We start from the raw sequence: 14,476 nt of genomic DNA, 5'->3' as shown, positions 1-14,476 counted from the left end.
GCACTAACACTCCCTGGAGGTGCGGCAGTCAGAGCAGACGCTCCTTGAACCACCAAAGGCAGATGGCAGCAGAGACCAGTCGTCCCCGCTGGCAGGGCACAGCCTCCTGCCACCACCTTCTAGGGCCTTGGGATACAAGGACAGGTAGGACAGCTCTGAACGAGACAGGGCTCCAGTCCCAGCCAGTCTTACAGCCTTTCCTGGGTCAGACACGGGAGCTGAGGAGAAGGCGTCGCCACAGGTCTGGCTCCCAGGGAAGCTGAGTCTGAGGTGGGGGGTGCACACATGAAGCTTCCGGAAGGGGCGCCCGGCAGGAGAGGTGGGAGGCCAGCTGTGGGCATCAAGAGGGGGAAACGCGAGGCAGCCACAGCAAAGGAAGCCCTGCCCCTAGGAAGCCCTGCGGCGCGGCGCCAAACTGAAGTGAGGGCATGCCCCCCCTCCTGCCGCTCCCTGAGTGCAGCCACCCCTGGGCCAAGGCGGCCCACCCCACAGAGGGCCGGCCCTGGAGGGGGCCTCCCGCCGGCACCACAACTGGGGGAGGGCGCGTCGTCCTGGAGGGCTGAGGGTGCAGTCCCAACCACAGCAGACAGTGCAGAACGTCCCTGTGCTGGCAAGTGTCCCCCAGACACATCTAGACTCCCTTCCAGGACAAGTGAACAAAGAAAGGGCTGTGCCGGCCTGCGCACGAGGTGGCCTACAAGGGCAGAGAACGGCAGAACGAAGGGGAGAACGCACCCTGGCCATCTTCGTTAATGTGGTGTCCTCCTCTGACGGGGCTGAGACGCCTTGTAAACCTCAGCAAATGTAAAAGGCAGCAGGGGGAGAACACCCTGGTTATGCATCTTCTTACTGTTTCAAGAGATACCGGAGGGGCAGAAGGAGACCTCAGGCGCGAAGGCCCTTTGACCTTCGGACCTGCCTGTCCAACTGGGAGGGCAGGCTGTTGGAGCGGCCAGCCAGCTGGCTGGCCTGTTCAGCCTCACGGGTTCCAGTTGACAGCTGACCCCCCTCGCACCGCCTAGCGGTCTACGCTCCCTCGTGAGTAAATAGCACGACCACAGAAGCTAGAGATCTGTGAGTAAACTGAACCCCCCTTTCCTGCACACCCCAACACTGGGCCACCAAATCCCACCGAACCTACTATTACCTACCGTCTAAATGTCTTTCCAGTCCACATCTTCCCGTCTTCCCCCATTCACTCCCTCATTCTCTCACCTATTCTCACCTGTGGCCAAAGTAATCTTTCTAAACTGCAAATGTGAGCCAGTAACTCCCATTTAAATTTCTTCACATAAAAAGCATAAGTGACCAGAATACAAGGGGAAAAAAAGGTAAACTGGACTTCATCAAAATTAAAAAATGTTGTGCCTCAATGGTCACTATTAATACACTGAAAAGATAACCCAAGGAATGGGAAAAATATTCCCAAATCATTCCCCTAATAAGAATATATAAAGAACTACAATTCAATAAAACTAACACAACACAATTTTTAAAATGGGCGAAGGACCCTGACAGGCATAGCTCAACGGACTGGGCGTCATCCTGTGAACCCGAAAGACGTCAGTTTGATTCCCGGCCGGGGCTCGTGCCTGGGTTGTGGGTCAGGTCCCTTGTTGGGGGGTATGAGAGGCAACTGATCAATGTTTCTCTCCTTTTCTCCCTTTCTTCCCCTCTCTAAAAAATAAATAAAATCTTTAAAAAAATGGGCAAAGGATCTAAATAGATATTTCTGCAAAGACACACAAATGGCCAATAAGCACATGAAAAAATGCTTAACATTATCAATCATTGGGGAAACACACGTTAAAACCACAATGAGATACCACAACACACCTGCTAGGATGTGCGCAGTACTCATTTCTTTAAATGGAAAGTAACGTGTCGGTGAGGCGTGGAGATACTGCGGGGCCCTCATACACCGCTGGCCGCGCCGTCACTTTTGAAAAGTTTGGCAGTTCTTCAGAGTTAAATACAGAATTACCACATGACCCAGCAATTCTACTCCTAGGCACGTAACCAAGAGACACGAAAAGATACCTTCACACAAAAATCTGTACACAATATTCATGGCAACATTATTTGTAATAAGCAAAAAACAGAGACAACCCAAATGCCCATCAACTGACGAGTAGATGAACAAAAAGTGGCATATCCGTACAATGGGACATTAGTCAGCTCTTGGCAGAAATGAAGGATTGATTTCTGCTGTCCCATGAACGACCCTCAAAAACATGACGCTGGTGCAAGACTCCAGGCACTACAGGCCCACTCGGACATGATTCCATCCGAGGAAATGCCCAGACCAGGCACACGCATAGGGGCAGAAGCAGGTCCGGGGCTGCCAGGGGCTGCGGGGGAGGACACACTGAGGGTGACTGCTACTGGGCACGAGGTTGAATTGTGGGGTAATAAAAACTAAAATGGATTGTGGTTAAGGTTCCACAACTGTGAATATGCTAACGACTGATGACTTACATACTTCACGTGAATTATATCTGAGTAAGTTTGTTACTAAAAAAAGTCTTCAGAGGCTCCCACTGGAGGATAAAATTCACGCTGCCCCCTCTTCGAGGAGCCCGCTGTGCGCCCCACTGCCCGCACGGCTTCCTCTCAGCGCCAGGCCTTCTGGCCTGAGAACGTGCTCCTTGCTTCCTGCAGTATCCCCACTGCCCCACCCCCCGCTTAGCTGATTAACGCCTACTCCCCTCAAGACTCAGGTTATAAATCAAACACAAGGAGGAGTCCTGAGGATTCATGTCTTCCATGTGAATTTCCCTGTTGTAAAATTCTCCTAGTTCAAGGCTTGAAAGGGTGCTTGCTTCAAGCCGAAAGGCTTTGGCCTTAAAATGACAGTGCATTACAGTCCTTAGGCCTGCTTTAAATGTCTTCCTAGCTTGTCTTCATTCTCCTGAAGTCAGGAAGCAGCATAAGTCGTTGATTAAGAATAAGAGTCCTCACAGATACAGAGACGAGACTGACAGTTGCCAGAGGGGGCAGGGGTTGGGGGCTGGGTGAGAAAGGTGAGGGGACTGAGAACAGCAGGCATGTAAAGCACCGCAGAGCGAACAGAGTCGATAGCATTGAATAGTATCGTACTAATGATGTATGGGGCCAGGTGGGTACTTGAATTATCGGGGGACACTTTGTAAAGTATATGACTGTCTAACCACTATGCTGTACGCCTGAAACCAATACAGAATAATATTCAATATCGACTGTAATTTAAAAAAAAAAGAGTCCTGGGGTCAGGCTTTTTCTGGCCTTCATCAATCAATTAGCCTAATAACTTAATCATTCTCTCCTTCAGTTTTCTCAGCTGAATAATGGCAGTATCTATGGCCGAAAATTATAATGATTGATTAAATTAAATGACTTTAAGGCTCTAAGAGTGCCTAGAAAATATGAACCACTAAAATATTAGCTGTTATTAAAATATGATGATAAGCTTTATTTTTTAACACATGGATACAATTATAGCAGCCTTTCCTAACTCTGTTCCAAGTTTCTGACATTCATACATTGATTCATTCAACAACTATTTACTAAATGCCTAATATACAGGAGTCACAATATTAAAATTACATATAACATGACAGTAAATAAACTTGGAACGACTGTTCAGTGACCTTACCACAAGTAAGAATGTGTGTCACGTTTGCTGTGCACATTTTCACATCTGACTCAGCCGTCCCTCTCTCCTGCACCACTCTCGGCCCTGGGCTGGGAGAGATGCTGCTGAGGCAGAGCCGGGCTTCGGCCACGCTGGCCCGAATCTGAACTGTGTGCTTGGACGCCGCCATGCCAGGGAGGGGAGGTTGTGCTAGTTCAGTGTGCACTTTTGTTATGGAAAAAGAAAAATGCTACGCAACACTATCACACTCGGGACCAGGGCAGGAGGCCCTGCAGGGCTCGCGGAGCTGCTCTCCGAGACCCCACCCACGAGGGATAAAGCGGGGTGACACCAGGCTTCCCAGGCAAGTCCCAAGGTCAAGGTAAAGAAAGAGAATGGCGCTCAGGTCTAACTTCATGAAGGGTATTAATATGTGTAAAGAGAAAAATAGGTCCCTCAGAAGGAAAAGGGGTCACCCAGGGAAACCCAGCAAGGGAGCGGTGGGTGACACCAGGTCCACGTGGAGCAGCGGCACCCCCTTAGGAGTCACGTGGAAGCCCAGGGAGGCCCGCGGCACGCACGCCCTCCTCCGGCACTGGACCTCTCGGTGTCAAGCCCTCGGGTCAGCTCCCACCCCTCCCCCGCTTCACAGGGCTTCAGGGCAGAGCCCCACCAGAGGGGCGATGCAACACCCAGGCCAGCACGTGACGGCCGTGTGTTCCGGTCACACCTTACCTGAAAGAGGAAGGATGGGCACTCTGGTTTCATGGTTAAATCTTCTGAAGCTTCAGCTCCAGGTGCATAGGGCACTTCGGGCTCTGTGCAACAAGGCCAAGCCTGGGGCATATTTCCTGAGGCAACTGGCCACCTTGAAGGTTCCCAGGTGGAGAGCCTGCAGGCCTCTCCCTAAGCTGACTCAACGTGCCTTCTCCTGACTCCCTGGGGGAGCAGGGGAGCAGGAGAACAGGCGGTTTACCCAAGTTCCATCCTGCCCTCCTCCCGGCACGGAGACCCAGAGCTCTGTTTCGCCAGCTCTTCTGCCAGAAGCTCTCGCCGCTCTCTCTGCCCTCAGCCCCCATTCTTCACTGGCTCTGTCCTGTCAGTCAAATACACTAGAGAGAATGGGGCAGCTGCCTGAACGGAGACACTGAAACATCCACGTTTTCAGCTTAAACGACTCCATCTTAACCAACTTTCCCAACAGTATCCACGATTCATGTGGAAGTGATCCCTAAGTTCCCCTGAACTCTACCAAAGACATTCACCCACCCTGCTGGGCTCCTCTGAGTTGCTGGGGATGGGCAAGCAGCTTTCACACAAGTGGTCCACGCTTCAGACAAGTGGTCTAGACACGAGGGCCTGTTTAGTCCACAAGACACAACCCCACAGAGCTGAGGGTCTCTCCAAAGAAGTGACGCAGTAGTTAAGACCTAAGCTTAAGACAGGACCAAGCAAGTGAAGAATGGGGGTCAGGGGGAAAAGAGAGAGGCAAGAGTGCTTCTAACAGAAGAGAGACCCCTCGCCCCCGGCCCCTTCACGTGATGCGAGTCAGGACAAGAACTCGGCCTGGGCGGGGAGGGCAGTGCTGGGATTTTGTGCTTGGTGGGGGGAGGCTGGGGGCACAGGGAAACTGCTGCGGGCCTCACACATTTAGGAGATCTCCGTGAGCACTCTGTGGAGAACCAACAGGACCGGGAAAGAGTGAACGTGTGGAGGGAGTCCTGGTGGACGCTGTGTCGGACAGTGCTCTTCCTTGCCCCAAAGCCATTCTTTCTCTTTTCTCACACAGAATCCCAATTTTGTACGAGACAAGAAGTGATCGTGAGTTCAAGGAGAGGGCTGGGGGAGGGTGTGTGACCCAGTTCTGACCACATATAAAGGGAGCTGCTGAGGGGGCTCCGGGGGAAATCCCTTCACTGAGGTGCCTGGGGACCCGCCGAGCCTCCCGCCGCCAGGACTGCAGGGTGAGGTGCTGAAGATGCCGCGCCCCCGCACCCTGGCAGGAATGCTGAATCAGAGCTCCAGACAGAGTCTTGACATTACACAGCCCCGGCGTCACAGCTACCAACTGCCTGCGTCCTGGAGTTCTGGTTACAGGAGCAGAATGACTGTTTGCTTACGCCACTGACACGAGGGACTCCTGTTTCTTACTGTCCCAAGCATCACTGGGCATCCTCATGGACCGACCACCTGTTATTTAAGCCAGGTTCCGAGATCTCATCCTGTGAGAAGTCCTGTCCTGTAGTCATGGTGATAAGATCATCTACTTGCCACATCTTTCTCTCAAATTTTGATTTTGTCATTTGTGGCCAGTGGCTACCCTAGTTTGGCCTGGTGACCAACATGGGCCACACAGTGATCATTTCACCTCCAGTTTTCCCTGATCACTCACAGCAAGTATTTCTTTATAGTCTCCTTACATCTCTGGAAGAGACACCTGAGTTTCTGTAGAAAGAACTCCATTTCTAAGGCTCTAGCACCTATAAGCTTTCAGTCGTGGGGGGGGGGGGGCGGTGCAAAGGGCAGTCAGTATTTCTTCTAGGATTAAAGCCCTAGAAGAATTCTCTAACTTGAAATCAAGATCCCAAATGACTAAAAATTGAAAGTAAAAAAATGCAAACCTGAGCTGCATTATAGCCTGGAAAACAATAATCCCAGGCAGCTGCATGTGGCTTGCTGGCTCGGGAGGGCGCGGGCTCAGGCGTGGCTTACAGGAGGCTGCGACCTCTGCATTCTGTGGAACTAGGCCTTTCCTCAAAGTTGTACAAAGGCGTGTTAGATAGTCACACATCAAGCTGCCAGAAAAATGTGCATGGCGGGTACCAGAAGGGCTGAAAAGCATGGGGAGGACAGCAGAGAGATGGAGACAAAGCAATGAGAGGAAGAAACGGCCATGAAACATTCCCACAATTACTGGAAACATCCTACAAATTTTGTAGGAGGATCAGACCCACCCACAGCCAAAAAGTAAACAAATAAAGCACATTTTAAAGCTATTCAAGAGGCTCTTCTAACAACATCTGAGTTATTAAAGTAACTTACTAAACTGAAATAGATTTACTAAATCTATTAGATTATGGGATGTAACATTCACCTCCTGCCAAGAATTAGACTGGGTGTAAGCGCAGAGCTGAAAGGTGAGAGTTGTTCATTACCAGGTGGTTTGCTCTGGTGATTGACAGGACAGTCATTTTGATATCTGCTTAAGGTGGCTGTATCTTAAGCAGATATCAAAGTGTATCTGCTTAAGTTTTACGCAAAAATATCAAGTGAAACAACTGAGAACCAAAGAATCAGACTGACCCCAGGAATGCAAAGATGGTTTAACACTAGACTACATTAGAAAATCTGTTATTATAATTCACACCTCATTAAAAATTAAAGGAGAAAAAACATTTTGATTACATAAAAACTATAAAACCATAGTAGATGTCCAAGATCTAGGGTAGAGATCTTACAAATGCATAAGATCTAGAGTAGATGTAGAAAAATTCAATCTCCATCTTTTTTAAAAAAACAAACAAAATCCTTCTTAGCTAATACTTGCAAACCTCAATAAAAGACATACAACAAGTGCCCACAACAGACGTCCTTAATGGCAAAAAGGTGAAAGCGTCCTTTAAGGAAGGACCAAGGGCAGGTCCCTCCACCTGCTCCTGTTTCCTTTGGGTGTGAGGTCCCTTCTGTGGTGTCTTTTGAATTCATGTTTGCTGATGGATTAGCTGATACTCTGCAGTGGGGCTAAACTAAGCTGCTAGTCTGCCTAGGAGGTCTAGGTTTTACTTTTTCTACGGTATTAGAGAAGGACAGAAAGGTTAGTATGAGTTGCAACTTTACCGTAATCAGAGAACAACGCTCCTGTCCTCACAAGACAGAACAGAGCACAGGCCTAGGACCTTGGTATGTGTCAGAGAAACTCTGTGGCACCGCACCTCACACCTTTTACCTCAGACTCTGAAAACACTGGCGAGGGCCTTGCCCACCCTACTGTCTCACACGTGACCATTCTCATCAGCAAGCAGTACATAAAGATATGGAATGTATGAGTACTATGATTAACAACTTGATTTAAAACACGCTGCACCCTGTATAGAGAATGCAAAGGCTTTTCCTTTTTCTCCAAATTGGACTTAATTTATCCCCCAAAATTCTAGATTTTATTGTCTTCCTTCAGCCAAAGCTATTAAAAAGCACAAATTCATACCTTTAAGTGCTTTCGTTATCAACTAAGAAAGGACAAAGTTAAAAAAACAAAGAATTTTACTCAAGAAACTAGAAGTAAGGAAATGTACAAAAAGCAGGATGAAAGAATTGATAAAGATAAATGAGAAACAAATTAATCAGAAATAGATGAAAAATGGAATTAATAAGCTACTCCAACTGGGTTTTGTATTCATAAAATATGGAGTGACATACTCTGCTCTTCTCAATAGAAAGATTAAAATTGTTAAGTATGTTGATACCAGTGTATATGCATGCCCAAATGTACATGAACTGTGAAAATGTCTGAAAAGATATACAACTAAATGTTAGTAGTATTTTTTTCTAAGCGGTTAGATTAAAGGTCATTATTTTCTCCTTTACCCTTTTCTGTATTTCCTAAACCTTCTGTGATGAATATGCAATTTTATGATCAAAAAGCATAAGCCATTGTTTTGAGATGTCAAATTATTTCTCATTGACACATATATTTAATATAAAACGAATATAAATAAGAAAAAAATAGATGAGGAACTGAAGGTCATCTGGGAGATTAAACACTTTGCAACAGAACAATAGAAGGGAGACAGCCTACAGGCATTACAACTTAATGTTAAGCTATAATTACCAATTGCAGTTCAAATGGGCACTTGGCTAGTCCCTTTAATGGAACTGCTTCCACACTTTCCGTAAAATGCTGTGAGTTCCCACACTGACAACGATAAAACTCCCCGCATCACCCACTACTCAGATCATCAGACAGCCCAGTGTTAGAGTCAGGTTGCAACTAACCTTAAGGAGAGGACGCAGTAGAGACAAATCCCCCTGGAAGTTCGAGGCGTAATTTGTTTCTTGAAAAAGTCTCAAACCCTGAAATAGGTGGGAGCATGTTTTCAACCTGACTCACTAAGGAACCAGAGATCACAGACCCAGAGCTTGGAGGAAATGGGAACAGGAAGCCACCTGCCTGCTCTGGGAGTGGGCAGAATGTTACACAACCCCCAGCAATCTTCATCGCATAACAACGTCCAGGCTAATTAAAGGATTATTTTTTAAAATGAAATAAGTGAGCCCCGGCTGGTGTGGCTTGTGGATTGAGTGCCAGCCTGCAAACCAAAGGGTTGCCCGTTCGCTTCCCAGTCAGGACACACGCCTGAGATGCAGGCCAGGTCCCCAGTTGGGGGCGCACGAATGGCAACCACACATGGATGTTTCTCTCTATTTCTTCCTCCCTTCCCCTCTCTAGAAATAAATTTTTTAAAATATTTTTTAAAAATAAAATAAAATAAGTGGCCATTTAATTTGATCTTGGGTTGGAGGAAGATCTTTCCGAGCAAAAAAGGTGAGGAAAAAAGAGGGCATGAAGACCGGGTTTGAATGATCCAACAACCTAACATCAACTGTTGGCAACTGTTCAGGGGAACAAGCCCTCTCATGATCTGCTGGCGGAAACAAAGTAGGATAACATTTCTGTAGGGCAATGTGGCTAAATGTATTGAAAAATTTTTAAAGGGCCATACTCTGATACAAGTCAATGTCTAGGAATTTTCCCTAAGAAAATAATGAGAGATATAAAAACGTATTTACAACACCAAAAGACTGGAAAAGAGCACAAACATTCAACAACAGCCACCTATCTGGTCTTTAAAATCATGTTTCAAAGAATAATGAGAATATTCTCAGAAATGAGTATTCTCAGGATGAGTCTAAAAATTTTTTTAACTTCTGGGAAACACATGTATCTGGAAGAAAACAGTGGTTATATTATTACTTGGTGGGGAAATTTGGGGGTGATTTTATTTTCCTGTCACTAGCAGCCCAAAGGATGCTAACCAATAGATCTGGATAATTCTCACTCACTCTTCAAGACTCAGCCTATCGTCACTTCTTCCCAGAAGTCTTCCTGCGCTGCCCTCCTTTATCCTGTGCACTCGAGGTGTTCCTCCTAGGCACGAGGCTCTGTCCCCTGTGACATCTGTTGTCCCCGCCTCCCCCTCACTGATTTGATTCCCTAGATCCCCACTCCACTTTGAACTGCCTGTAGTCAGACAATGCGCATGTTTCATTTCTGTATCGCTGATCTGTCTGGAATCTTCAAGTCTTCGAGCTAGTATGCTGTGTTCATAAATGAAACTGACTAAGCGAAAGATTCTCTGTGCTCTGTGAATTTAAAAACCAAAAAGGAGGGAAATGTTAACAAGGATGAGCAAATACTGATAAAGAGGTATCTCCTTACCTTGGCTAACAGGCTTGAAACCCGTTTAATTTCACCATGCGCCTTAAGTAGTTCTTGTCTGAGCTCTGTGCAAGACAGTTCCAGCTGATCCTTCTCAGCTCGAGCTACTTTAAGCATTTCTTGAATTGCACAGCCTTCTGCCGTCTGCCCCACCGGACTGGTCTCTACAGCTTTTTGCTTCTCGTTCTCCAAATGAGCCTTCAAAGACCCATTTTCATTCTTCAGCCCTTCCAAGGTAACTTTACACTCTTCCAGAGTTTTGGCCACCACATTGCTATTATGCCGTTCCAGTTCTAGAAACCCATTCAGTTTCTCATTTTCTTCCTTCAGGTGCTGGATCGTTTCTAAGGCTCCTTGGTTTTCCTCCTCAGCCTTCCGTAAGCTGCAGGTCAGTTGCTGCTGAATGTTGAGCAGCTTCTCTCTTTCGAAGCGGCCCTGTTCAAGGATTTCTGTGCACTTCTGCTCCAGTTCCAGCAGTTTTCCTTCCTGAGCACTGGGCTCTTCGTTCTTGACTCGCTCTTGTAAGAGATTTATCAGCTTTTCGTTCTCTTGACTTAGCTGTTCTGCCCTCTCTCGATGCTGATGAAAGGAAGTTTCCAATATCGTCTTCTCGTCCACCAGTTTCTCATTTTCTGCTGTCAGTTCCTGTACCATCTGTTGCTGGTCTGATAGTTCCTGTAAAGTAGCCTGTAGTTCTTCTGCTGTGCTGTGGTGATTTTCTTCCATCTTCTGTATCTTCTCCGTGAGGGACGCGAGGGACAGTTCGCTCACATTGTGAGGGGAGCTCCCAGCGGTAGAACACTTTGAACTCTTAAAGGGGTTGCTCGGAGAAGACGGGGGCCTCGAGGGAGTGTCTGCTGTGATGTGCTCAAAATCGGAGGCATCTGGTGACAAGGAAGCTTTGGTAACATCGCTACTTGAAGAACCTGACGTCCGTAATACATTTTGGGGTATGTTTTTTTTATACTCCTCGATTTCCCCTGACAACTGATTTCCAGTTGGGCTTCCGAAGCTTGACTCCTGGGTTATGGAGGTTGGACAGCTGCTATCGCCAGCATGACTTGCTCCCCCTTCAGAATTTGGCGAATGCTCAAAATAACTCAGTTTCTCCTTCAAGGCCCGGTTTTCTTCCTCTAGATCAGCAAGCTCTTTCTGAAAATTCTTGTTCTTCTCCTCAAGAGCTCTTATCAAAGGTTCTGAGTCAACTGGTGAGACCGAAGTCCCATCTACCTTTGGGTCCAAAGCGTCATTTCCTTCGGTGTGTGAAGTCCTTTTCTCCTTGTACTTCTTTAGTTCACTTCGAAGCCGGCTGATTTCACTGTCTTTGGCTTTGGCCTCTGCCAAGAGTTCCCGAACTTGGGACTCGAGCACGGCCCGCTCCCCACCCTCACTCTCCTGTCTGAGTCTCGCAGATGCGTTCCTCAGGGGCTTGGTGGGCGTGGGCGTGCTGGAAGAAGTGGGACTGGACGCCGATTTCTTGGGGTTGGAGGGGACGCGTGGCACGGTTCTCTCTCTTGAAATAGTTCCCGAAAGTTCTCGAGGAGCTGGAATGCCTGTTCGTTTGGTCGTTGTCACAGCCCCTAAAGACACAAGTAGAAACCAATGAAACAAAGCACCTTTATAAGTGAAACCCAAATGACTTCGACTGGCACGGCGCAGCGACCAGGGAGGCTGTCGCCCCGCACCCGTTTCCTCCGCTCTAGATGGCTACCCGGTTCCGACTGGGGCTTCTCTACCCGCTCCCGCAGCCCCACACGGAGAGGAGGCCCGGCTCCCAGCCTGCGGCACTCAGCAAACCCCCGCCGGGCCACACTTGGTGGTTCCAGGCAGGGGCACACCCCTCGACTAAGGTCAATGAAGCACAAGGAAAGGTGTTCTGGGCAAGCTTCTAAAAGATGACTGGGCATGAGTGAGAAAACATTGAGTCTGGGAATGGCTAGAAACCATCTCATCATCACGAGGAGAAGGTGAGAATCAAAGCAGAAAGAAGAAAACCAAATTCTTAGTAGCACTGTGGATTTGCTAAATCAGTCCACCCTTAGGCTTGGACTATTGCTGGCCTTCCAATGATACGACCTGATAAATACCCTTCCTAGAAGTCACCTCGGATTGGGTCTTCTGTCACCTACAACTTAATACATCTGAATTGATAAGCTTGACAACTAAACAACTTTCTTTTGATGAAATACAGTATTATATGAATTTCTGAAAAACATTTAAAAATTCATCATTAACATATTTTGACTGAGCACAAATATAACTAAGAAATCAGAATAACCCTCTGGAGAGGCGGATCTGACTCCGACTCTACTGCTTTTCACATACATGGAAGTGGTGTGCTCATCTGTATCTGTAGATAAACAGGAACAAATGGGATAAGGGCACATTAGATATTATCTAAGGGACAGCTTTAAATATTAAAGAGATTTATAGAATATGGAAACAATACGGAATTTAGAATACTTATAATGGGAAATGTAAGGAATTACCTTTTATTTTCATCTATACCACTATACTATAATCATTTAAAAACTTTCATCTATACCGTATTTTAAACTTTCATTTATTATTACAGACAATGTTGAAAACAACTGGGGGGTGAAAACCCAGATATCATTCTCGTGTGAGCCAGAAATGAAACCCACCCAATGGGTTAGAATGTCAATGAAAACCAGGGCCTGTTTTATAAAATCAAAGACCATTTCATGAATCAAGGCTGCCATAAATTACATACATATGCTCCTTGGGTGGGAGGTCACTGATCCCTAGGTCCCTGCAGTGCGGGAAAGGTTGGGTCAGGGCTGCAGCCACAGCCTGGCAGCAGCTGCAGGCTGCCAGGGCGGAAGCAGAGCCCGCCACAGCACAGCGGCTCCGAGCCTGCCACCCACACCGCTGCACAGACGGGAGCAACTGCTTAGCCAAGCATCTTGGAATCGGAGGTGATGTCGGCATCTGTAGCTCAGTCTCTGACAGCTGAGTGCTTTTAAAACTTGGACATAATAAAGGCTACACTGTCATATTAATATACAGAAAACCCATGTTTTTATATTAACTTGTCAAATTAAGTTACTGGGAGGGAAAGAGTGCTACAATACACATTTAATGCTTTCAAGTGTCTAGATGCCTCGCTTGCATCATACTAAATACGCAATGAAAAAAGATTAATTATTCTTGTTAAATAATAAAGATTAAAATCACTAAGCAATATGATGTTTTATTAGTCACACCAGTTCTCTACAGTGAAGTAATCTTGGCCAGGACCACAGGGAAGACAGGAAGATAATTAGTTTCCCCAGAGCTACACGCAGCCGGACCAGGCGGCGCTGAGAGTGCAGGACCAGTCACCACAGAGGCGTTTGCCCTTCCTAATCATGCTACCAAAAGCAAGGCTCCTTTTCAATTATTTGTTGGTTTTGAAGATGGGAAGAGCTAAAATAAGAGAGTGCATCAACTCAGTCATCATTTCCGGCTACAGTTTAACCCCCTCCTTTGGCTGCCAAAAGCTTAGTTTGTTCTCCACTTAGGTGTTATTTAAACTACTAGGAATTTTTTTTTTTTTTTACAACAAACCGAAGTTCATTTATGAAATACATCCAGTTGTGGATTATAAAACACATAATCCAGTTGTATTCTTTACTATTAATACATCTGTTCTTGCTATTTCATCATCACTTAAAGGAATCCTCAGTGTAATTGTTTTTGATTTTCTAAAGGTTCTTCCCATCTCTGTACACATAATTTCAGAAACTGCAATTAGCAGAGGTGAGTGTAGAGGGCTGTTAAAACTCGTCATCAGACCAAACCTGGCTTGGTGCTTGGCTGCTCGCTCCCCAGTTCTGTGCCTGAGTCGGCCCCAGACACTCGTCACAGGCACTGATGGGTAGGGGTCAGACAGTGGCACTGCCACAGCTTGCGGTGTAATCAATCGGCGGGTCTACCTTCCGTCTTTTGCAGGTTCTGCGGGTGCAGCAGCCTCACTGCTGAACAATACATCGTGGAACCCCGAAACTTGGCATATTACCTAACACAATATGAGGGGAACCCCAAAAAGCCAGAACTTATTTATAAAAATTGTATCTATTCTTAAATGTTTAAACTTCAATCACCTTCGAAGTCCTCTCCATCTGATAACAATACACCTATTGGGACATTTTTTCCACGGCTCAAAACAGTTTTTGAACTTGTCGATTTTGATGCCTTTTAAAGCTTCTGCCATTTCTTTTTTGTTTCACCTCTTCCACATCAGCTAAATGTTTCCCTTTGAGGACTTTTTTCATCCAGGGAAACAAAAAAAAAGGCATCTGGGGTGAGATCAGGTGAATCGGGAAGGTGAGGCACAAGGGTCATGTTGTTTTTGGTCAAAAACTGCTGAACACTCAGAGCAGTGTGAGCAGGTGCGCCTGTAAGTCACCCGTCATGAAAGGGGC

At 46.7% G+C, this 14,476-nt stretch overlaps 1 protein-coding gene across 3 annotated transcripts in view; it reads right to left on the bottom strand.

Moving 5' to 3' along the window:
- Positions 1–14,476, bottom strand: part of SPECC1 (sperm antigen with calponin homology and coiled-coil domains 1) — a 282,358-nt gene that overhangs the window by 91,404 nt on the left and 176,478 nt on the right. For all 3 annotated transcript variants that reach the window (XM_054571171.1, XM_054571174.1, XM_054571172.1), the window contains one exon: positions 10,050–11,629. In XM_054571171.1, coding sequence (XP_054427146.1) covers positions 10,050–11,629 — 1,580 coding nt within the window. The remainder of the gene's footprint in view (positions 1–10,049; positions 11,630–14,476) is intronic.

Source organism: Pteronotus mesoamericanus, unplaced genomic scaffold, assembly GCF_021234165.1.
Source record: "Pteronotus mesoamericanus isolate MK-2021 breed Mesoamerican mustached bat unplaced genomic scaffold, CSHL_Meso_final contig_22, whole genome shotgun sequence".
Lineage (NCBI taxonomy): Eukaryota > Metazoa > Chordata > Mammalia > Chiroptera > Mormoopidae > Pteronotus > Pteronotus mesoamericanus.
The sequence above is the reverse complement of the archived record's forward strand: the minus strand, read 5'-3'. Positions and strand labels throughout refer to the sequence as shown.